At 41.6% G+C, this 25729-nt stretch overlaps 1 protein-coding gene across 2 annotated transcripts; it reads right to left on the bottom strand.

Annotated features, from left to right (window-relative positions):
* Positions 1 to 147: 147 nt before the first annotated feature.
* ciao2a (cytosolic iron-sulfur assembly component 2A) lies at positions 148 to 25729 on the bottom strand. Of its 2 annotated transcripts, none has more exons than XM_060853206.1 (5): positions 25563 to 25729; positions 15748 to 15912; positions 6236 to 6285; positions 3627 to 3672; positions 148 to 3075 (listed from the first exon to the last, which is right to left on the bottom strand). In XM_060853206.1, exons 1-5 carry the CDS (start codon positions 25684 to 25686, stop codon positions 2975 to 2977), a joined length of 486 nt encoding a protein of 161 aa, XP_060709189.1. In that variant the 5' UTR covers positions 25687 to 25729; the 3' UTR covers positions 148 to 2974. The 2 variants fall into 2 exon arrangements, with proteins under 2 accessions (XP_060709189.1, XP_060709190.1); XM_060853207.1 differs by having other exon boundaries at positions 2993 to 3075; positions 3623 to 3672.

The raw sequence follows: 25729 nt of genomic DNA, 5'->3' as shown, positions 1-25729 counted from the left end.
TTTGTCCATGGGATGTGGACACGGACAAATAGCAAGGCAGCATTTATTACCCAGAGGGCAGATAAGAATCTGCCACATTGCTGTGGGTCTGGAGTCACATGTAGGCCAGGTCAGGTAAGGACAGCAGATTTCCTTCCCTAAAGGGCATTAGTGAAACACATGGGGTTTTATTACAATCAACAATGGTTACATCAGCCCAGCTTTTTGCTGATTTCAAATTGTACCATCGGCCATCAAGGGATTTGAACCAATAGCACTAGCCTGGGACTCCGGATTACTAGTCCAATGATATTAAATTTTCAAGTTTTTAAACAAATTTTTAAAAATTACAACATGCTTGTAATCCAAATGTTTCTGTAATATACATTTCTTAAATCACAAATTAATAAAATTACATACAATAGATGTAAGATCATTATCTAAAACACAATTTCTCTCCAGTGTTTTTGCTTAATCTATGTTTTGCAGAATTTGTTATTCCAGATTTCCAGCATCTGTAGTACTTTGCATTTATTTTAATGTATACAACAAGACTCAGTCCTGACACAAATCTGTATTCACTCAGTGCAGAGGCTGAAGGGTTCTATCACATCTGAAAATATTACAAAAGACAGATGAATTGAGCAAGCAACTTTATCAGTCAGATCTGCTCCAAAATGTTCGTTCCTCCAAGTTGTTTATGTAAGAGGGCAATCCTGCAATCCTTGTCTAGCCAATTGCAAAATGTATAAAAACATTCAAGATGTTTTGCGAGACATTGCAGAGTCTCAGATTAAAAAAATCACCCTCGGAGACAAACTGTAGAAAGGTTTTGACCCTCAGAAATGAATTTTGAAAAAACTGAAACACATTTTCTCAGTAAACTCCCATTTAATTCCAAGCAAATAGCATCCACCAGACAGTAAACTGTCCAAGGTTTATAACCAGGTTTGTGCACCAGATGCACCCTTCATTCCCCAAATAATCTTCTGATCAATAAAAGCCAGTGCAAAGGTCTAAGACCAATGACTGGAATGATAGGAAACCCCATCATGGTTAAAGAAAATTATCACGGTGTCATTAATGTAAATACAAACTACCAATAGCTTGGCCCAACAGGGTACATTTTTAAAAGTAGATTCAAACATTGACTCATCGCAGCACTTTGTGATTCACTTGGTATATATGATTCTGAAAGGCTCCCAGTGCCCTAGTTTGTATAGCCAGGTTATTGATGCTGGTATGAGTGTCCTGGAAGGGGAAGGGGTGGAGGTGATGCTGGTGTGGGCAGAAGAATAGGACTCAGTTTCATTTTAGCTCGATCACCATCCGGTGACTGCTGTTGAAAAGTGTACTTCTGTGAAGATTGGCCAAAGACAGGACCCAGCTCAGCTGTGATGCCACTTTTGGTTGTGCAGCCTGCTAACAATTATTGCTTTTATATCTGGAAAATGGGTAGTGTAGTGAAGGGCTACAAGAATCTGAGGAACTGGCCCCCCCACAGGAATACAACTTATCTGGACAACTGAAATTTTAGCTGTTGTGTTCATTCACAGCAGGAGCCAGTTGGATAAAAGTTAGTCCAAGAGGAAGGGTGGAAGGGAAGGATGTGCTGAAAGGGTGGAACATAAACAATGATTATAGCCCTGTGGTGGTGAATGGGCTATTTATTTATGAGAAATAAAAGATAATTGTGGGCTCCAGGACTCAATGATGCCTGCCCTCCAATTCACACTGATGGTATCATTTGGCATACATCTTTGTATTTTGTTCATGGTTATTTTTATTGTTTTGCTACTGCTTAATGATCTGATTTGCAGGCTGTGAAATTCAACATTGCTTTTGGTTGTTTAAAATCTTCCCAGCACCTCAGAGTTCGCTTTGAGTTTGGAGCTGTTTTTCCGGGAATGTCTACGTCTCGAACGCTAGAGACTGCGGGCGGGCGGGTGGAGGGGTGATGTTGGTTAGAGTAACCAGTTAGAATTCACCCCACATTTTCAGTTTCTTACTGGCTTCCTCCCAAAAAAAAAGCACCCTGGGCACTTTCCGAATTAAGAAATTAAAGAACATCCGAAAACAAAACCCTGTCTCCAATTCCCTTTCATTATTCACACATAACAATGGAGAATAGAAACCCTGAGACTTGCAACAACTACGTAGACACGTGTAGGAATGCAGGCTCCTCCCGGGTTGTTACTCATGACTCGAGAGCTGTCTGGCAAGTTTAATGGGTTAGGTTACATGTAACAGATCTCATGTCATAAAACTTCAGCAACGAAGTGGAGTCGGTAACAGGTCTGTCTTGTAGTTATTTTGGGATGCAACAGATGATTAACATTGAAAGTGGACTACTCAATAAAAGATCAAACAATAAAACAGCTTTTCATATTGTAATCAAAATCATCAAATATTGATTTTGCTTTTCACTATTTTCTGCTTTTTGGACTTTAGAAATCTCTGACACATGCATTGAACGGTGTATAAAGATGGAGGTAAAATTTGAATTGAATCCTTTTGTGCAGCACTTCATTACCTTGTTATTAAATGTGCAGGACCAAGGTAAATGATTTCCCTTTGAGATGGGATGTGTCGGGACAATATAATCCTCTTCCAACATGCTGAGATCACTACAATCTGAATTAGTAGCTGAAACCCCTCAGTTTTGTTCTTGAAAATTCTTATTTTAATAGCAGAATAGTAGTGAAACATTAAATGCTGCATATCAATTTGCATCAGGGTAATATTTTGAAGAGTGCACTTTCAATTACTGGATTAACTTCGAGCCTCAAGTATTTCAGAGAATCCTCATGTTTAGGATGATATTCTTAACCTGAAACTGAACAATTATATTAGAAATTTCTTAATTAGTATAAGGTAAAAAGAAGCTTTTTGGAAAAAAGTTTGTAAGATGTGTAAAGAGACAATCCTTATTTGCCAGACTTTGCAAACAACAGGATGTGAGTAGGAGTTGTTTATCCATGTAGCTGGTAACTGTTCAGTCATCTGGCTCTATAACACATTGTTCCACTATCTCTCGTAAATTTGGATTCTCCATCGCTGCTGCCACTCGCTCCTTATCATTGATCTGCTTATTAACTTAAAAAAAGGAATAAAAGGCAGACCTGTTAATAAATAATGCAATAGTGTACAAAGATAGTGTGTAGCAAATTCACTTAAGTGTTTGGGGAAATGTTTTGGCCCATCGGAGGAAAAGATCCCAATACTGGAGATCTGAATCTAACTGCCTTACCCCCCACCTGACCAAACCATCCTCCACCTTGTTTCTGCACATCAATGTTTAAGCATTGTGAGATCAGAGAGCACAGAAAATATGAGCTGCTTCCTGTTAATCTACAACAACATGCCTCAAATGCCTAGGCCTGCCTGCTTCCCTGCTATACTGGAGATTTCTGTTTATCACAGCAAACACTAACTGTTGACACAAGTATTTCCCCTAAATTTCTATCTTGCAAACATTTCACTCTAATTCACTCTGTTTTACTGTCTCTGTGAATATGTGAAACAGTTAGAGGTGTTTCTTTGGGCAATAAAAGGGTTAATAAAAGAGCAATTAGGATACAAGTGGTGTAGCAATTAAAAAAAAATTATTTTGGTAATAATACAGAATTTAATTAGAACATACTTACTATCTTCCTCAGTAGAATGCGACCCTTGAGAGATGTAAATTTCCAACTGTAAAGTCACAAATGTCATTTAAATTACTTATCAACTACTTCATATGGTAACCTTTTTTAAGCGACAAAAGAGACAATAACCAGAGGGTAATGGTTTTGAGAAACTACTGGCTTGACAGTGTCAGAGATCACCATATAGCAGCCAGTCTGTGACATTACTAATATCAATAGGATTCAATGGTCAAAGGTTTCCCCAGACCAAGATTTGCAGAATATCAAATCGGTAGTTTATTCATCAGCTCCTTTAACAGCGATAAAGAGCAATAACTGTGCCATACCAGTATCAGGGGAAAAACACATTGCAATTGGCTGTCATGTTGCCCCACTTTACAACAGCGATTACAATGTGAAAGTATTTCATTGGCTTTGGGATGTCTCCAGCCATGAAAGGTGTTAGATAAACGCATGTCATTTATTTTCCATTGAGCAGAGAAGGCCAAGATTAGATTTAGAACAGGATATTAAGATGATGAATAATTTTGATAGTGAATAGGTTTCCCTCTGAAAGTCAATTCATTAATGAAGAGTCATCAATACAGCAATAGAGTACTAAATAAAAACTGAAGGAACTGCGGATGCAGTAAATCAGGTCACTGGACCCAAAACGTTAACTCAGAGAAACCAGAGTTGCTGCCAGACCTGCTGAGCAAACCCACCAACACACTAAAACAGCAGCTAATGAACTTGAAAGACCCTATACAGATAACAAGCAAAACTAATGTTATTTTCAAAATACCATGCAAGGACTGTAACAAACACTACATTGGACAATAGGCAGAAAACTAGCCACCAGGATACATGAACATCAACTAGTCACAAAACGACATGACCCTGTCTCACTAGGTATCCTTGCATACAGATAAGGAAGGACACCACTTCGACTGGAACAACACATCCATCCTAGGACAAGCCAAACAGACACATGCATGAGAATTCCGAGAAGCATGGCAATCCAACTGGAACTCTATCAACAAACACTTTGGATCCCATTTACCACCGCCTGAGAAAAAGAGCAGGAAAAGACATCACCATAAGAAATGACATCACCAACCCAAGGAAACCCAAACACACAAATAGAAAGTGGGTTACACCACAAGTGTTTCATCCAGAGGCTCACTGAAGATGTTACCTAGTATGGGGATGAAACATCAGAAAACAAACCTTCCAGCTCAGCGAGCAAACCTACATCTAGAACCTCAACCTAAGCTACAAATCAGATTTCTGTAAACTCACTTTTAGGAGTTAAAATAATGTTACTGCAAAGACTTATATGAAATGCTTGGTTTCTGAAATGTATAAGCTCATAATGAAATGAAAGCTATTGAAAACAAAAACAAAATGCTGGAAAAACTCAGCAGGTCTGGCAGCATCTGTGGACAGAGAAAGAGTTAATAGTTTGAGTCCGACGTGACTCTCCTCCAGAACTGAAATTTTCCAATTCAATTCCTAACTACTGTGGGCGGCACGGTGGCACAGTGGTTAGCACTGCTGCCTCACAGCGCCTGTAGACACGGGTTCAATTCCCGACTCAGGCGACTGACTGTGTGGAGTTTGCACATTCTCCCCGTGTCTGCGTGGGTTTCCTCCGGGTGCTCCGGTTTCCTCCCACAGTCCAAAGATGTGCGGGTCAGGTGAATTGGCCAAGCTAAATTGCCCGTAGTGTTAGGTAAGGAGTAAATGTAGGGGTATGGGTGGGTTGCGCTTCGGCGGGTCGGTGTGGACTTGTTGGGCCGAAGGGCCTGTTTCCACACTGTAAGTCTAATCTACTCTGCTTGTGACCTGTACTTGAATGTTGCCCTATTTCAATTTAGCAAAATAGGTGACAACCATTCTCTGGTTAATCACTAAAAGCAATGCATTTTCCAATCAGAATCAATCTGCCTTAAAAAAATACATTAGCCGTTAATTGTTAGTCACTATTAACCTATGCATTCTCCACGGCAATACCTCTAACAATCAGAGTCCACACATTAATTAGCACTTTCTTCTCATAGATTACAAATGTTGGTATTCCCTTTTATATTGATATTCTTATGAAACATCCTGATGGGTATAAGACAGAAAGCTTTGACTAAACATATATTTTCAGCAATAGTAAAAAGGATGTGGTATCAGTGGCGTTAGCAAGGCCAAGATGTCTTGTCGTTTTCTACTTGAAAAACATGGTGTGGAGTTAACTCTTTAACAGCCGCAGTTAATTTTGTATAACTGTGTCCACAACGCTGTTAGAAAGACAGTTCTAGATTTTCGGCCTAGTTACAGTGAAGGAACAGTGATATAGATCCAAGGCAGGATGTTATGTATTGGAGAGAAACCAGAGGGGTTGATGCTTTCGTTTTCTGCTGCCTTTGCCCTCATTAGGTTGGAGAACTTCTCAATAACTAGATGTTGTAGCAATATTCTCTATCCCACATGTACTGGTTAAACCAAAACCAAGGCCAGTATTGGTTTCTTGGAATGCTATAGGGAATACATTAAGCAACATTCCATCATCAAAATAACATGTCAAATTCTACATCAGTGAAACCTGGAAGTTGAAGCAACATTTTTCTTTGTCTTACCTTGTGTTTGAATGGTAGACACCTTTGCAACTTGACTCGTAGACAGAGACCTATAAACATGAAATAAATTCATGCAAAAATGATTACTAATACCTTTAACAGCAATGTTATTAAAAGGACTTTAATGATCGTGCTTATGCCATTAGTTTTCTGATCATCATTACGGAGACTAATTTTATATTCCAGGCTTTATTCATTGTATTTAAATGTCACTGGCTGCTGTGAGGGGCTTCAGCCTATGTTTCCACAGCATTAACCTGGGCGTTTGGATTGCACCTGTAAATACAAGGTCAGTGTGGGAGATTGTTTTGAGTTCTTGCATGCTGATTCAGGAAACTGTAATCAAAGGGAGTCAGGATAACACCAATTCTGCATCCAGTGCTTGCAGCTGAATGTACAGTTCCTCCTAGTGCACCCCATTAACACACACTCATCCAAATCCACAGAGGAACACCCCTGTGAATAGAACGCTATGACTTCTGATTTCCCACATTTTGGTCAGCTTGTATCCTCAGGAACATTTAAGCTGTTGGCTTGAGCCTAAAAGCAAAGACTCGCCAAAGTAATTTCAGCTCAGAGCCTTGCATCCTGGGAGTGTGGAGACATTCATCCTCTCAATCTGCATTGATCCAAACAGTCAAGCCCTAAAGGTCAAAGGGCAGCTTTTGAACCCACTGAGTCAAATAATCTTCCCTCACCCCTTTTTCAAAAAACAGATTTTACTAAGAGTGGGTAAAGGATAGCAATCTCTGACATCTAACATTTTGCTAAGCCTTGTGTAACAGGTACTTAGTTTTGTCAATAGATTATTCAGAGAAGACTAAAGCTCTAACAATCAACTGTGTGAAAATTCTTTCAACTCTTGACAAGAAAACTGATTCAGTGTCCTTTGACCTTCAACCTGTTAACCCTCAAATACAATACTTTTAAATGTTTAGCATAGGTCACAACCCACTGCATAGAAGAAACAGGAAGCAACAATGCCCAGGATCTCTATTTCCATTTTATTTATCCAAGAGTGACAGCAATGAGCACCAAACCATTGGGAGGTTAATTCTATTTGAAGAAGGACAGAAACTTGTAAAAATAATACAACAGCTGTGGAAAACTCCCATCTTCCGCTCAAAACTCAGCAACAATGACACAGTGTTAACACTGCAAAGCATTTAAATAGCGTCTATCTTGTTCCTATTGCAGGACTCAGAAGAACATCCACAGTCAAGGAAAGTTTCAGTGTGGGTCAGTGTGTAACCTTGGCAACAGCAGGAAGTTTGTGAAGGAGTTGGGGGTGGTGCTGGTGGGGAGGGAGAGATAAGGATGATTAAACAGCTGTCCCCAACTTAAGGGAAAACCCAGAATGCCCTTACTGCCAGCAACCATCTCTGATTGTCATACAATAGTCTCTCACTCATCAGGCTGCCGACCTGCTCAGGAGGAACCATGCACCACCATTAGTACATCTCATTTTTTTTTGTAGATATTTTTATTGAAATTTAACATTTTTGCAAATTTACAAAAATAAACAAAACTCTCAAATACAAACATTGATGTACAATTAAATCATATATACAATAGTCATAATTTAACAAAGAAAAGAGAAAGAAAGAAAACAAAAAAAAGAAAAGAGAAAAGACAGAAAAAAAAAACTCAACTTTCTACTAATCTAACCTATAACTAACCAGAGTGTATACCTAAGTCTCTTACATGCTCGGAATGTATAAACATCAAATATAATAAAACCCGTATTCGCGCAGGATTCCTCTCCCAAGGGGCCCCGGAGCAGCCCGGTCTGAAATCTTCACTAAATAAAAGCCCTTGTTAGGATAGCCGAAATATCTGCATTTATATAATTCAAAAAGGGCTGCCATATTTTATAAAATAATTCAGTCTTTCGGTGCACCATATTTGTGAGGAAGTCAAGGGGGATATATTCCATAATTAATCTGTGCCAATTTGAAAGTCCAGGGGGGCCCTCAGCCACCCAGTTCACCAAAATATTTTTCCTTGCACAGAAAGAGAGAATAGAAAATAGTCTCTTCCCGTGCATATCCAGAGATGAGAGGTTCGAAAAGCCCAAAAGGAGAGATACAGGGTCCACCCTAATTTCCGTTCCTAAAATTTCTGTCAGGGTATTTGCCACTTTAGTCCAGTATCTGCGGATTTTCTGACAAGTCCACAGACAATGTACAAGAGTACCCACCTCTATTTTGCATTTAGGACACATTGGAGATGCTCCTGCCTTAAATTTTGCCAGTCGAGCCGGAGCTATATGGGCCCTATGAAGTATCTTTAGTTGGATAGCCTGAGTTCTGTTACAGATAGCAATTCTTCTAGCATTTTCCCAAATGTCATTCCACATATCCTCAGAGATTTCTAGCCCCAAGTCCTGCTCCCATGTTTTAAGCAGGTCATCCATGTCTCCTGAGACTCCATCATGTAGCAAATGGTATATAGTACTAACGGAGGATGTCCCCGCTGGTCGTAAGACATTACGTTCTCTGTCTGATTTATAAAGACTATCTATTAATGTAGTCTTCCTCTGTATATAATCTCGAACTTGGAAGTATCGAAAGAGATCCCCATTAGGTATTCCGAATTTCAGACGCAGCTGCTCAAAGGACATCAGGATCCCATCTTTAAATAGGTCCCCTAAGCATGAGATGCCCCTGGATCTCCAGAGTTTAAAGGTGGCATCTGTAATCCCCGGTTGGAATCCCCATGCGCCTACTATTGGTGCATGGGGGGATGTTTTATGTGAGTTACCCTCATTTTGCCGCATTATATTCCAGGCCTTAATTGTGTTTAATATTATGGGATTTTTACAGTGGTCTGTAATGATTTTCCTCTTATCTGAAAATAAAAGGTTAATAAGTGGGTATTTTACTTGGGAGGCTTCGATATCCAGCCAAATTGATTGTGGATCAGATGAAACCCAATCAGCTATGTAACTTAGTAGGGAGCTTAACTGATATTTCCTAAAGTCTGGGAAGTCCAGTCCTCTCCTTGCCTGTGGAAGCTGTAGCTTCTTCAGCTTAATAAGGGGCCGTCTATGGTTCCAAATAAAGGAGCCCAACCAGCCATATAATTTACGTAGGGCTAGCCTTGGCAGCATCAGCGGGAGCATTCTCATAGGATATAAGAGACGGGGCAGAACATTCATTTTAATTAATGCTATTCTCCCTAGCCAGGAAATCGGAAGGTCTTTCCATCGCTGGAGGTCCTGCCTTATCCTTTCCATTAATTGTACAAAATTAGCCCTATACAGCTGATCAAATACTGGCGTGATAAAAATACCTAAATATAAGAAGCCCTCCAGGGACCAACGGAAGGGAAAAGGGGATCCGTCCATTAAGTGGGGTATCATAGCCAGACCACCCATTGGCATGGCTTCCGATTTTGAAAAATTAATTTTATAGCCTGAGAATGCACTAAATGTATTAATAACTTGAATTAGACGAGGCACTGACATTAAAGGATTACTGAGGAATAAGAGAACGTCATCTGCATAGAGGGTAATTTTGTGTTTACCTGTACCAATCCTCGGGGCCGTTATATTAGGATCAGTCCGGATGGCTTCTGCTAATGGTTCGATTATCAGTGTAAACAACAATGGTGAGAGAGGACATCCTTGACGGCAGCCCCTACCCACACTGAAGCCATCCGATCTTAACCCATTAGTAATAACAGCTGCTTTGGGGTCATTATACAATGTTGAAACCCATTTGGTAAACACCTGTCCAACGCCAAACCTTTCCAATGTGTAAAATAAATATGACCATTCAACCCTATCAAATGCCTTTTCCGCATCCAATGAAATTACTACTCCTGGTATCTTTCCCTGATGACAGGCTTGGATCATATTCAAGACCCTTCTGATATTATTGGATGATCTGCGGCCCTTAATAAATCCCGTCTGGTCCTCCTTTATAATATATGGCAGTACCCTTTCTAGTCTTAATGCTAACATTTTTGAGAGAATTTTGAAGTCTACATTTAGTAAGGATATTGGTCTGTAAGATGCACAATCTTCTGGGTCTTTTCCTTTTTTGAGGATAAGAGAAATATTTGCTTCTTTCAGCGTGGGCGGGAGACAGACCTGACTATGCGCAAAATTATACATATCCATAAGTGGGTCAACCAATATTCCTGTAAATTCTTTATAGAATTCAGCTTGAAAACCATCCGGGCCCGGTGCTTTTCCGCTCTGAAGTTGCCTAATTGCCTCAAGTATTTCTTGGACTGTTAAAGGGGTATTTAGGGCCGACACCTGTTCCGGAGTCAGGCCCGGGAAGGTCAAATTTTTAAAAAATGACTGCATCCTCCTAATCCTATCTTCACAATCCTGCGATCTATATAGTTCAGAATAAAATTCTTTAAAGGTCGCATTGATCTTTTTATGATCATGAGTCAGGGTACCTGTACTTTCCTTGATGGTCGGAATAGTTTGAGGGGCTTTCTTTTTCTTTGCAAGAAATGCTAAGTATCTACCCGGTTTGTCGCCATATTCATATAATCTTTGTTTCGCAAATAATATTTCCCTTTTAGCCGTTTGAGTAAGCGCGGTGTTTAAAGCTGTCCTAAGAGCTGTAATCCTCTGCAATTTTGTGATAGAAGGTCTATCAGCGTATGCTGTTTCGGCTGCTTTTAGGCGAGCTTCGAGCAGACGCTGTTGCTCTCCCTTCATTTTCCTCTGGGTCGCTGAATAGGAGATGATCAAACCTCGTGCATAAGCTTTGATGGTCTCCCACATCATTGACGGATTGCTAGCCGTACCAGTATTAATTTCTAAAAAGGTTTTAAGTTCTTGGGAGAAGTACTTTAAAAATTTGCTATCTTTTATCAGGAAGGGGTCCATACGCCAATGCCGAGCAAATGTCCCATTGTTCTTTACCTTAGTTTCCATGTATACAGCGGCATGGTCAGAGATTGCTATAGTACCTATTTTACAGGTTGCTATAGAGTTTAGAAAAATCGATGGGGCAAAAAACATATCAATTCTTGTGTGACATTTATGTGGATTAGAGTAGAAAGAAAAATCTCTACCCTGTGGATGGAGACATCTCCATACATCTACCAATCCTAATTCTTTATTCAGGTCCGCCAGTTGTCTAGATCTGGGAGATACTCCAGCGGCACTCTTGGGAATCCTGTCTATTTCCGGATCCATAATACAATTAAAGTCTCCCCCTATAATTGTATGACGGGCACCAAAGGCCATCAGTTTTGAAAAAGCTTCCGTTATGAATTTAAAGGGGTGTGCCGGGGGGCAGTACACATTTAAGATCCCATATTCCTCTCCATTTATGAGGGCTTTAATCAAAATATATCGTCCAGATTCGTCTTTTATCTGATTTAGAATTTTCAAAGGGAAGTTCTTCCGGACAAGGATAACAACTCCCCTGCTTTTTGAATTAAAAGAGGAAAAAAAGGCCTGATCAAATCCGCCCTGTCGTAATTTTAAGTGTTCTTTATCCGACAGGTGTGTCTCCTGTAGGAGAGCTATATCAACTCTCTCCTTCTTAAGATTTGATAATATTTTCTTCCTTTTAACTGGCGAATTACTCCCCCTGACGTTCCAGGTGCACCACTTAACCGACTGTTCAGCCATAATCATCTGGACAGATCCGAGACCCCTCGGGAGGGGAAACCCTATCTAGAACATCCCGAGCATGGAGCATACAAGATTTACAAAAGTAAAGACACTCTGATACACTCAAAACAATATAACAAAAAACTCTTTCTAAGTATAAAAAATATAAAACATTCCGAATTGGAGATTTTCTCCCTTGTTCCCAGGGAGCGTCACTTCCTCTCCCACAGTCCATCTTACCCTCTTCCAACCAGTGCCCCACCCTTGACCCAGGTGTTCCTCAATAAAATGAGGAGAATTCAAATATAATATAAAGCTAGAGTTAACAGTGAACACCCCACCCCCACCCACACCCACATCTAAATATATTTGGGAATATTAATACCATATATAACTATAAGATTACAATCTCAACATGTAATACTTAAATATAATACCACAAAATAACAGGGGAAAGAAAAACAACCCCGCTCCTAAAAACAGAAGTAAAATAGAATAAGATAACCACCTCTCCCCATCAACATTAACCAAACGCCCCAACATATATATATATATACATACACACATAGGGGGAAAGATAAGAAAAGATGAAGGGATGTAAACCAAAATAATGGGAAAGGCAGACCAGCGTCCACAATCTCTTACAGCTTACTTAAGAGAGTCCAAGAATTCCTTAGCCTTCTCCGGTGATCCGAAGTTATATATGGATCCTTCGTGGCTAAGGCGTAGCGTCGCTGGATATCGTAAGGAGTACTGGATATTTAAGTCCCTTAAACGCTTCTTCGCCTCATCGAATGCCTTCCTCTTTCGGACCAAAGCTGGGGAGAAGTCCTGGAAGAGCATGATCCTGGATCCTTTGTGGGTCATAGCTTGGGGATCTTTTCCCAGATTTCTTGAGGCTTCCAGGAGCATCTGCCTCTCCCTATAGCTCTGCAGCTGGAACAGGACCGGGCGTGGGCGCTGGGTTGAGCCGGGCCCACGTACTGTGACCCAGTAGGCCCATTCCACCCTTACCTGGCCTGATCCAGCAGGCAGATTTAAAAGTTGTGGCAGCCAATGCTCTAAGAATGCTGTCAGCTGACCTCCCTCTTCCTGCTCGGGCAGGCCCAACAACCGAATATTTTTTCTACGACATTGATTTTCGAGGTCATCAATGTGGTTTTCTAGGTTCTGGACTCGATTCTCGAGAAAACGGATGTGGTCGGCTGTTGATTTTATCCCAGTCTCTGAGGCTGCGGCCTTCGACTCCACCTCTCTGACTTGGCACCCCAATTCCTGAATGTCTCTGCCCTGCTTCTGCAGCTCGGCTGATAGTGCTTCTCTGCTCTGCCGAGACTCATCGATAAAAGCATTAATCTTTGCCTCCCACCTGGCAAACATCTCCTCAAAGCTCATCTTCATTGGTAAATCTCCTGAAGTAGCTGAAGACACCTTTGTTGCAGCTGAAGAGGGAGAGGGTGGGGGAGGGGTCCCTGCTTTCTTAGAGCCGCCTGTTCCCTTCCCTTTACTCATTTTCCAGCTAGTATTAGAATATTTAAATGTACTAATAGGTAACTATTTAAGGTTAACAACTATTATAAATGGTTTAGTGAGTGTGGTGGGGGTGGATAGCCCACTTTTCCCAAGTTTTGGGTAGAGCACTGTGGACTCAGTCTTGCTGGGTCGCCGCCATCTTGGATCCCCCTCCCTCATTTATTTTTAACACAGCAATGTTCTAGGATATCCTTGCTAAAACTTGTGCACAGGCTATTCCCTTTTTAATTTCTCCTCCTTTGTGGTGAACTGGTTACTGTGCATCAGAGGGCTATACAGAGTTTGTTATATTTGGAAGAATAGAGGACCGGTAACACTGCACATCAAGACAGAGAAATGACAAATGTAGTCAAGAATGTGGTGCTGGAAAAGCACAGCAGGTCAAGCAGCAGCTGAGGAGCGGGAGAATCGACGCTTCGGGCAAAAGCCTCTTGCTCCTCAGATGCTGCCTGACCTGCTGTGCTTTTCCAGTGCCACACTCTTGACTCTAATCTCCAGCATCTGCAGTCTTCACATTTGCCTAAACGATAAATGTAACCTTGCCATCAGGCAACATTTAAATAGAAGACATACGAAAACCTTTTGATGAGGGAACTCTTATGCGAGGCTCTGATAAGAGTGGAGTGGCAGAATACAAGAAACTTTCACTTTTTTTCTATGTTTTCCCTCCCAACAGAGCCTTAATCTGTATTGTTCAAGGGAGAGGTTGTCCAGCAGATAGATCGCTTCATAAAACCAAAGCCTTTGATGGATACAGTGTTGGTTCCAGATAAGTTTTCTTTATAAATGGCTTGGTCACTGATGATTGCACAATGATCAGTATTAATCATGACTCCTCAGATACCGAAGCAGTTCATGTTTAAATGCAGCAAGACCTTGGGCTAACAAGTAGCAAGTAACATTTGTGTTACACAAGTGCCAGTCAATGATCAGCTCTAACAAAAAAGAATCTGACCATCAACCCTTGACATTCAACGGTATTACCATCACTAACAATATCCTGGGGGTTACCATTGACCAGAAACTGAACTGGACTTGCCATATAAATTGTGGCCATAAAAGCAGGTCAAAGCAGTGAGTAACTCATCTCCTGTCTCCCCAAAGTCTATCCACCAACTACAGGGTGCAAGTCAGGTGCGTGATGGAATACTCCCCATTTGCCCAGATGAATGCAGTTTCACCAACACTGGAGAAGCTTTACGCCATTCAGGACAAAGCAGCCCACTTGATTAGCACCACATCCGTAAGCAACCACTCCCATCATCACTGACACTCAATAGCAGCAGCGTGTATTATCTACAAAACATACTGCAAAACTGAAGCTCCTTACACAGCACCTTCCAAACACATAGCAATCACTATCTTGCTTGTGATGGTGTTCCCATATATCAACTACCCTTGTCTTTTTAGATTGAGTCACAGAGATGTACAGAATAGAAACAGACCCTTCAGTCAAACTAGTCCATGCTGAACAGATATTCTAATCTAATCCAGTCCCATTTGCCAGCACTAGTCCATATCCCTCTAAACCCTTCCTATTCATATACCCAACCAGGTGCCTTTACAATTGCAGCATTTAAAAGTCTTCTGGATGGGTATATGGATAGGAAAGTTTTAGAGAGATATGGACCAAGTGCTGGCAAATGGCACTAGATTAGGTTAGAATAGCTGGTCAGCATGACGAGTTGGACCAAAGGGTCTGTTTCCGTGCTGTACATCCCTATGACTCAATCTAGAGAGACAAGAGTAGTAGATACAAGGAAACACCATCACTGCAAGTTTCTCTTCAAGTCACTCACCTTCGTTATTTGGAAATATATCACTGGGTCAAAATCCTGCAACTCTCTCCCTAATACCACAGTGGGTCAAACTACAGCACATGGTCTGCAACTATTCAAGAAGGCAGCTCACTACCACCTTCTCAGTGGCAACTGGGGATGGGTAATAAACACTGGCCCAGCCAGCAATGCCCACATTCACGAATGACTCTCTCTGGAGAACTGAGCACAAAATCCAGGCATACTTTTTCAGCAGCGTCTCGGGGCAATCCTACACTGTTGGAGCTACTGTAACTTGGATGAGATTTTAAACCAAAGTCTTGTTTGTTGCCTCAGATGTCTTGGGCGCATAAAAGACCTCAGGGCATTGTTTCTGCTCCCTAGCACCCTGGACCTGATATTTATCTCCCAATCAACATCAATAAAACAGATTATCTGGTCATAGATATATTGCTGCTTCTGGGAATTGCTGCCTACAAATTGGCCACTGCATTTCCTACATTGCTTTAGTGACTATACTCAAAAGTATTTTATTACTTTAAAGTGCTTTTGGACATGCTAAAGTCATGAAAGTCATTCCATTAATGCAAGGTTTTTCTTTCTTCACTCACCAATCAGTGTGGCTAGAGAGCAGTGAGGTACTGTTGGTTTGAAGTGAATAATGATGAGGTACTCATCGTCATCCAATGATTTCACCTCAATGCATTCTTCAGCTACGACCTCCAACTCTTCCAGAGAGTTGGGCTTCTCTGGGTCACGAATTGTACGAATGATATCTGACATAGGACAAAGATACAAACAAAAGTTAATACTTTTGAGTGTTATTATCTCTGCTTTTGGTTACAAAACTCATTTAAATCTCAACAGAATCCTGGTTCAGACTTTTACAAACCTCCAGAATGATGCTCTCCATCATAAAGGGAATTGCTACTTCATCTCCAACTTACAGTCTCAGAGTAAGTTCGTTGCTACTTTGATTTTAATTGGTTAAGGTTTGGATTCTTGTCTACATAGGAGTTTGATGCTTCCCAAACAAGATCGCCGGCAGAGTGGAAAATTTAATTTACAATCTCTTTCAACCCAGCAGTACATGAAGAACACCATTTCAACCACTGCATCACTTTCTCACAGATCATACTTCTAAAGTTCACAGTCTACAATTAGATAGTCATTCTACTGCATGTCCCTTTGCAGTAACTCTACTACCTCTATCAAAAGTTAAAAACACAACTCTAGTTTCCAGGCATTCCTTTCACTTAACTTTAGCTTGGACAGATCCTGCATATGTTGTATTCTTTCTAAATGGAATTTAAGTAACATTGCTTAGGGGAAAGAGCTGGAGGAAATGCAAATGAGCTAGGACATGATCTGGGATTTCAAGTTCTGGGAAAACCAGCATTGATTTCTCTAATTTGAGCCACTGGACTTCGTAGTGCTCAAACATGATCATAAAATCAGAATTATTATAGCACCTAAGGAGGTCATTTAGCCCATCTTGTTTGCGGCATTGCATTAGAAGAAAGAATTTGCATTGATATAGCAATTATAACACAGTGATTTACAACGAAGATATCACTGAGTCACTTTGTAGCATGAGTTCAGATGGATAGCCAAAAAGACAAGCTTCGACAAGATTTTGAAGATGTGTAAAGAAACAGTAAGGATCTGTCGAGCTGGGAATTTGTGGTGCCGATGCTTTGTTCCCTGTCTAGGTGACATCCTCAGTGCTTGGGAGCCTCCTGTGAAGCGCTTCTGTGATCTTTCCTCCGGCATTTGTAGTGGTTTGAATCTGCCACTTCCAATTGTCAGTTCCAGCCACTGCAGCGGACAACTTGAACTGACAACCGGAAGCAGCAGATACAAACCACTACAAATGCTGGAGGAAAGATCACAGAAGCGCTTCACAGGAGGCTCCCAAGCACTGAGGATGTCACCTAGACAGGGGACGAAACGTCTGCAACACAAACTCCCAGCTCGGCGAACAGAACCACAGCAACGAGCACCCGAGCTACAAACCTTCTCACAAACTTTGAAAACAGTAAGGAATTTGGAGTGGGGGGGGGTTACAGGAACTCGAGAAGGAATTTAAGATAATGCAGCAAAGTTGGCTGAAGGCTCTGTTGCCAGTGTTGGAGGATGGGAAGCACAAGAAGTATGAGCGAGAGATCTAAAGGACACAAAGGAAAAATAAGATCTTGCTGTGGGTTGGTGCAATGAGGTTATGGAAGGAACTAAATAACACAGGTCTTAAGAATTTTACTGTGATGTCCGTAGAACAGTTATTGATAAAGAACCATGGGTCTTGTCTGGTGACTCAGGTGGTAAAGCTTTAGATGGATTGGAAGGGGGTGGGGGGAGGGGGAGTAAAGTCTGGTGTGAACTTAATAGAACTGTTCATGGTACCTGGAGGAAGGTTGGGTATAGTCACCCTTGTTTACAAAATATAGATTAATCTGGACCACTCAGTTATGTGGTGATTGCAATTGTCCGCTTTTGATGCCAATATGCATACCTTGGTTTTCAAAAGTTAGGAAGTGGTTTTGGAAGTCTAAACCTACCTTGTTCTCTCTAATTAATTTTAAAAATAACATCTCACAAAGCATTTTGCTTTATTTCCTTTAATTCTCCATAAGTGAAGCATTACTCTTAACCTCAGCGACATGAACAAATAAAGTTGCTCCACATGCTTGCTCGAAGAAAACCAAAATGACGAAAAATACTCTGGTTTTGGGGTTTACAATCCAAAAGATTGAGAGTTTGAGTACTTTAGATGGGTCAGTTTTTGTCCAATGTGTGCAGGATAGTTTCCTGACACAGCATGCAGACAGGCCAACAAGGGGCAAGGACACATTGGCTTTGGTATTGGGTAATGAATCTGGCCAGGTGTTAGATTTGGAGGTAGGTGAGCACTTTTGGTGATAGTGACCACAATCAGTTATGTTTACTTTAGCGAATGGAAAGAGATATAGCTACATAATGCAGGACAAGAGTTTTTGCTGGGGGAAAGGCAAATATGACGCAATTAGGCAAGATTTAGCGAATGAAACTGCAGGGGATGGACACACTTGAAATGTGGAACTTATTCAAGGAACAGCTACTGTGTGTCCTTGATAAGTATGTATGTGTCAGACAGGGAGGAAGTGGTCGAGTGAGGGAACCATGGTTTACTAAAGAAGTTGGATCTCTTGTCAAGAGGAAGAATAAGGCTTATGTTAGGATGAGACGTGAAGGATCAGTTAGGGTGCTTGACAGTTACAACTTAACCAGAAAAGACCTAAAGAGAGAGCTAAGAAGAGCCAGGAGGGGACATGAGAAATCTTGGCAGGTAGGATCGAGGAAAACCCAAAGCTTTCTATAGGTATGTCAGGAATAAAAGAATGACTAGAGTGAGATTAGGGCCAATCAAGGATAGTAGTGGGAAGTTGCGCGTGGAATCCAAGGAGATAGGGGAAGTGCTAAATGAATACGTTTTGACAGTATTCACACTGGAAAAACACAATGTTGTCGAGGAGAATGCTGAGATACAGATTACTAGACTAGACAGGATTGAGGTTCACATGGAGGAGGTGTTAGCAATCCTAGAAAGTGTGAAAATAGATAAGATCCCTGGGCCGGATGGGATTTATCCTAAGATTCACTGGGAAGCTAGGGAGGAGATTGCAGAGCCTTTGTCTTTGATCTTTATGTCGTCATAGTCTACAGGAATAGTCCAGAAGACTGGAGGACCCCTTGTTCAAGAAGGGGAGTAGAGACAACCCTGGTAATTTCAGACTAGTGAGTCTTACTTCAGTTGTGGGTAAAGTGTTGGAAGGGGTTATAAGAGATAGAATTTACATTCATCTAGAGATGAATAAGTTGATTAGGGATAGTCAACACAGTTTTGTGAAGGGTAGGCTGTGTCTCACAAACTGTACTGAGTTCTTTGAGAAGGCAACCAAACAAGCGGATGAGGGTAAAGTGGTTGATACGGTGTATATGGATTTCAGTTAGGTGTTTGATAAGGTTCCCCACGGTAGGCTATTGCACAAAATACGAAGCATGGGACTGAGGGTGATTCAGCAGTATGGATCAGACATTGGCTAGCTGAAAGAAGACAGAGGGTGGTGGTTGATGGAAAATGTTCATCCTGGAGTTCAGCTTCTAGTGGTGTACTGCAAGGATCTGTTTTGGGGCCACTGCTGTTTGTCATTTTTATAAATGGCCTAGATGAGGACTTAGAAGGGTGGGTTAGTAAATGTGCAGATGACACTAAGGTTGGTGGAGTTGTGGATAGTGCTGAAGGATATAGAAGGTTACAGAGGGACATAGATAAGCTGCAGAGCTGGGCTGAGAGGTGGCGAACGGAGTTTAATGCGGAGAAATGTGAGGGGATTCACTTTGGAAGGAACAATAGGAATAAAGAGTACTGGGCTAATGGTAAGATTCTTAGTAGTGTAGATGAGCAGAGGGATCTGTGTCCATGTATATAGATCCGTGAAAGTTGCCACCCAGGTTGAGAGGGTTGTTAAGAAGGAATACCTGATGAAGGACTTTTGCCAGAAACGTCAATTTTACTGCTTCTCGGATGCTGCCTGAACTGCTGTGCTTTTCTAGCACCACTCTAATCTTGACACTGTGCTGTAATGTTCTATATTCAAATCCCACTGTAGGAGATTACACATTTCAATTCAATAACTGTTGTGATTTATAAATTCACTGACGTTTTTTGAAGAAGGAAACACGTCACCTGCACAAGTATGGTCTGACTGATGACTCTTGCCTCACATTGTGCAGTTCTTCTTGACTCCAGTGGGTAACACGGTGGCTCAGTGGTTAGCACTGCTGTCTCACAGTGCCAGGGACCTGTGTTCATTTCCAACCTCAGGCAACTGTTGCATGGAGTTTGCACATCCTTCCTCCCACAATCCAAAGATGTGCAGGTTAGGTGAATTGGTCATGCTAAATTGCCCATGGTGTTCAGGGATGTGTAGGTTTGGTACATTAGTTGGGGTAAACACAGGTTAGGGTAATGGGTCTGGGTGGGTCGGTGTGGACTTGTTAGGCCAAAGGGCCTGTTTCCACACTGTAGAGATTCTAAGTCAAATCTTCCAATCACTTTGAAGTGCTCTAGTTAGTCATTCTGTTGTATAAACAGTACCACCTGGGAGGAATTGATCCAATCTTTGAAAATCAGCATCTAACTATTGTACCATTGTACCACAAAGGTAACGCAATTTTGCAAACCATCTTTAATACCCAACTTGGAAACAAGGTGCACATCATGGATTACAAATCATTGAACAATCCCCTTTCATTGCAGATTACATCTGCCATAAATGCTGTTGGATGTAAATCTTATCAGATTGAGTGGATCGGTTGGAGAGACAGATAGAAGCGATGAGGAATTTGCAATAGCAACAGTATGTGGTGGATGGCAGTTATAGGAAGGGGGGAAAGTCTCAGATACAGTCACATAGATGGGTTAACTCCAGGAAGGGTAAGAGAGGTAGGCAGCTAGTGCAGGAGTGTTTTGTGGATATACCCATTTCAAACAGGTATGCTGTTTTGGAAAATGCAGGATGGATTCTCAGGGGAACATAGCACGAAAAGCCAAGTTTCTGGGATTGAGACTGGCTCTAATGCAACGAAGGATATGCCGGCTTCCAAGAGATCAATTGTGTTAGGGGATTCTGTAGTCAGAGGTACAGACAGACGTTTCTGTGGCCAGCAGAGAAAAAGCAGAATGGGGTGTTTTTTTCCCTGGTGCCAGGATCAAGAATGTCTCCGAGAGGGAGCAGAATATTCTCACGGGGGAGAGGGGCCAGCAGGAGGTCATTGTCCACATGGGAACCAATGACATAGGAAGGGAAAAGGTTAAGATTCTGAAAGGAGATTACAAAGAGTTAGGCAGAAATTTAAAAAGGAGGTCCTCAAGGGTAGTAATATCTGGATTACTCCCAGTGCTACGAGCTAGTGAGGGCAGGAATGGGAGGATAGAACAGATAAATGCATGGCTGAGGAGCTGGTTTGGGAGAAGGATTCACATTTTTGGATCATTGGAATCTCTTTTGGAGTAGAAGTGACCTGTACAAGAAGGACGGATTGCACCTAAATTGGAAGGGGACTGATACACTGGCAGGGAAATTTAAACTAGGAAGGTAGGGGGGGTGGGACCCAGGGAGATAGTGAGGAAAGAGATCCATCTGAGATGGGTACAGCTGAGAACAGAAGTCAGTCAGACAGTCAGGGCAGGCAGGGACAAGGTAGGACTAACAAATTAAACTGCATTTATTTCGATGCAAGGGGCCTAACAGGGAAGGCAGATGAACTCAGGGCATGGTTAGGAACATGGGACTGGGATATCATAGCAATTACAGAAACATGGCTCAGGGATGGGCAGGACTAACAGCTTAATGTTCCAGGATACAAATGCTACAGGAAGGATAGAAAGGGAGGCAAGAGAGGAGGGGGAGTGGCATTTTTGATAAGGGATAGCATTACAGCTGTGCTGAGGGAGGATATTCCCGGAAATGCATCCAGGGAAGTTATTTGGGTGGAACTGAGAAATAAGAAAGGGATGATCACCTTATTGGGATTGTATTATAGACCCTCTCAATAGTCAGAGGGAAATTGAGAAACAAACTTGTAAGGAGATCTCCGCTATCTGTAAGAATAATAGGGTGGTTATGGTAAGGGATTTTAACTTTCCAAACATTGACTGGGGTTGCCATAGTGTGAAAGGTTTAGATAGAGAGGAATTTCTTAACTGTGTATAAGACAATTTTCTGATTCATAATGTGGATGTACCTACTAGAGAAGGTGGAAAACTTGACCTACTCTTGGGAAATAAGGCAGGGCAGGTGACTGAGTTGTCAGAGGGGGAGCACTTTGGGGCCAGCGACCATAATTCTATTAGTTTTAAAATAGTGATGGAAAAGGATAGACCAGATCTAAAAGCTGAAGTTCTAAATTGGAGAAAGGCCAAATTTGATGGTATTAGGCAAGAACTTTCAAAAGCTGATTGGAGGCAGATGTTCACAGGTAAAGGGACGGCTGGAAAATGGGAAGCTTTCAGAAATGAGATAACAAGAAACCAGAGAAAGTATATTCCTGTCAGGGTGAAAGGAAAGGCTGGCAGGTATAGGGAATGCTGGATGACTAAATAAATTGAGGTTTGGTGAAGAAAAAGAAGGAAGCATATGTCAGGAATAGACAGGATAGATAGAGTGAATCCTTAGAGTATAAAGAAAGTAGGAGTATATTTAAGAGGGAAATCAGGAGGGCAAAACGGGGACACGAGACAGCTTTAGCAAACAGAATTAATACGAGAATCCAAAGGGTTTTTACAAATATGTTAAGGACAAAAGGGTAACTAGGGAAAGAGTAGGGCCCCTCAAAGATCAGCAAGGCGGCCTTTGTGTAGAGCCACAGAAAATGGGGGAGATACTAAATGAATATTTTACATCAGTATTCACTGTGGAAAAGGATATGGAAGATATGGACTGTAGGAAAATGGATGGTGACATCTTACAAAATGTCCAGATTACAGAGGAGGAAGTGCTGGATGTCTTGAAACGGTTAAAAGTGGAGAAATCCCCAAGACCTGATCAGGTGTACCCGAGAACTCTGTGGGAAGCTAGAGAAGTGATTGCTGGGCCTCTTGCTGAGATATTTGTATCATCGATAGTCACAGGTGAGGTGCCAGAAGACTGGAGGTTGGCAAACGTGGTGCCACTGTTTAAGAAGGGCGGTAAAGACAAGCCAGGGAACTATAGACCAGTGAGCCTGACCTCGGTGGTGGGCAAGCTGTTGGAGGGAATCCTGAGGGACAGGATGTACATGTATTTGGAAAGGCAAGGACTGTTTTGGGATAGTCAACATGGCTTTGTGCGTGGGAAATCATGTCTCACAAACTTGATTGAGTGTTTTGAAGAAGTAACAAAGGAGACTGATGAGGACAGAGCAGTAGATGTGATCTATATGGACTTCAGTAAGACGTTCGACAAGATTCCCCATGGGAGACTGGTTAGCAAGGTTAGATCTCATGGAATACAGGGAGAACTAGCCATTTGGATACAGAACTGGCTCAAAGGTAGAAGACAGAGGGTGGTGGTGGAGGGTTGTTTTTCAGACTGGAGGCCTGTGACCAGTGGAGTGTCACAAGGCTTGGAGCTGGGCCCTCTATTTTTTCTCATTTACATAAATGATTTGGATGCGAGCATAAGAGATACAGTTAGAAGCAAAGAGGGTTACCTCAGATTACACCAGGATCTGGACCAACGGGCTGAGAAGTGACAGATGGAGATTAATTCAGATAAATGTGAGGTGCTGCATTTTGGGAAAGCAAATTTTAGCAGGACTTATACACTTAATGGTAAGGTCCTAGGGAGTGTTGCTGCACAAAGAGACCTTGGAGTTCAGGTTCATAGCTCCTTGAAAGTGGAGTCGCAGATAGATAGGATAGTGAAAGCGGCGTTTGGTATGCTTTCTTTTATTGGTCAGAGTATTGAGTACAGGAGTTGGGACGTCATGTTGTGGCTCTACAGGACATTGGTTAGGCCACTGTTGGAATACTGCGTGCAATTCTGGTCTCCTTCCTATCGGAAAGATGTTGTAAAACTTGAAAGGGTTCAGAAAAGATTTACAAGGATGTTGCCAGGGTTGGAGGATCTGAGCTACAGGGAGAGGCTGAACAGGCTGGGGTTGTTTTCCCTGGAGCGTCGGAGGCTTAGGGGTGACCTTATAGAGGTTTACAAAATTATGAGGGCATGGATAGGATAAATAGACAAAGTCTTTTACCTGGGATCGGGAAGTTCAGAACTAGAGGGCATAGCTTTAGGGTGAGAGGGGAAAGATATAAAAGAGACTTAAGGGGCAACTTTTTCACACAGAGGGTGGTACGTGTATGGAATGAGCTGCCAGAGGATGTGGTGGAGGCTGGTACGATTGCAACATTTAAGGGGCATTTGGATGGGTATATGAATAGAAAGGGTTTGGAGGGATATGGTCCAGGTGCTGTCAGGTGGGACTAGATTGGGATGGGATATCTGGTCGGCATAGACGGGTTGGACCGAAGGGTCTAATTCCATGCTGTACATCTCTATGACTCTAATAGGTTAGCTTAGAAATTGAACCATTCATTTTAGGGCTGAAGCAACTCACTTAAGTATGACTGTAAATTTTAACCCTATTCCCAACTCTCCCCTAACTCTGACTCTGAAGTTTTACAAAGTGCGGCTAAACTGATTTATTCAGCTTTTTGGAACTTGCTGTAGCAGTTTAGGTTTCCCAGCCCACCAAACCCCCACCTAGTCGCAACACCTCTTCCTCCTCTCAGCTCACCACTCCCCCACCCCACCCCACCCCCACCACCACACCAACACACAGGAAATCTGGTAAAAATTTTTAAAATGCATTTCTGTACTGTACTGATCTCTGTTATGGATGATGTCTATAGCGGTAGCAAGAGAGTTTAAGATAATCTCATCTCCTGTATACTCACTGTTCATTAATCATCTACAGAGCTTGAAACAGCACTGTTAGATCAATAAATCTTACAGAACAATTACAGCACAAAGTCTGCACAAATTGGCATTGCATCAATACTTCAAGTGTGAACTAACCCAAGGTTCATTCAAGTAGTTAGCTGGAGACCATTTCCAGGATTGAGTACCCCCAAACCGTTCATGTTTTCAACTTCAAGTAACATTTAAAAGATTGGGAGATTTGGAACTTTGAAGTTCTTTTTGCCTTTTATCAACATTATTGAAGTTGACAGAACCATCTCTCCTCTGATGGTCAAATATGGCCAGTATACTGCAGCACTAAGTGAAAACCCAGACACTTGCCCTACAACATAATCTTTTCCCGGCCTGCTGATGGGACATTGCGCAGACAGCAGGAAGGGAGGGCAGCTGACAGGCTCAAGACCAGTATAACACCATTCCTTCGGCTTTATCAATATTACATTTTTTAATAACCACATAGAACAGGACAGATTCTGAAAGGGGCTAAATCCAAGACTGACAAGGCTTGTTAACTTTTAACTTTCAGCGAAGATACCATGTTATTAACAACCTGCTCTCCGAATGGACTAGTAAATCAGTCAGTTGTATCAAAGACCATTGGGGATGGGCAGTTAACACGAGCCTTGGCAATGCCATGTCTAATGTCAGTTTTAAAATGACATGATGTGGGGAAATAGTTTCTACATAGATATTATTAGTATATGAGAATACACAGTTTTCAATGGAAAGTATATGTACAGTAACCATCTTGTTTAACAGTTTCTTTTGGGACATTTGTATTAGGCACTAAAACTAGCTCTTGATTACTCTAGTGCTATGCAAAAGTTATAGAAATTTGTTAGATCTGAAGCTTCTCTTTTTCATTAGTTTGACCTTCTTATTGAACAACACCTATGTCTATTCCATTTGTATAGACTTACCATAAACTTCTAACACTTTTTCTTCCATTTTTTTGATTTTCCCTGCATCTTCTTTATTCGATAGCCGCGAGAGAAAAAGAAACTTTGCAAGGGCGTAAGACACAAGCCCAGAAACTATTTCCATCCTTCAGCCATTACACTGCAACTGTTCCAAAACTAACACCATC

Source organism: Hemiscyllium ocellatum, chromosome 39, assembly GCF_020745735.1.
Source record: "Hemiscyllium ocellatum isolate sHemOce1 chromosome 39, sHemOce1.pat.X.cur, whole genome shotgun sequence".
NCBI lineage: Eukaryota > Metazoa > Chordata > Chondrichthyes > Orectolobiformes > Hemiscylliidae > Hemiscyllium > Hemiscyllium ocellatum.
The sequence above is the reverse complement of the archived record's forward strand: the minus strand, read 5'-3'. Positions and strand labels throughout refer to the sequence as shown.

Bases quoted from the DNA above. Each gene is read 5' to 3' on its own strand.
- ciao2a (XM_060853206.1), bottom strand. From the start codon at position 25,686: ATGGAAATAGTTTCTGGGCTTGTGTCTTACGCCCTTGCAAAGTTTCTT. The intron at 6,286-15,747 runs GTGAGTGAAGAA...TCATGTTTATAG, and splicing joins CTCTCTAGCCACACTGATTG to GTCTCTGTCTACGAGTCAAG. The intron at 3,673-6,235 runs GTAAGACAAAGA...GTGACTTTACAG, and splicing joins GTCTACCATTCAAACACAAG to TTGGAAATTTACATCTCTCA.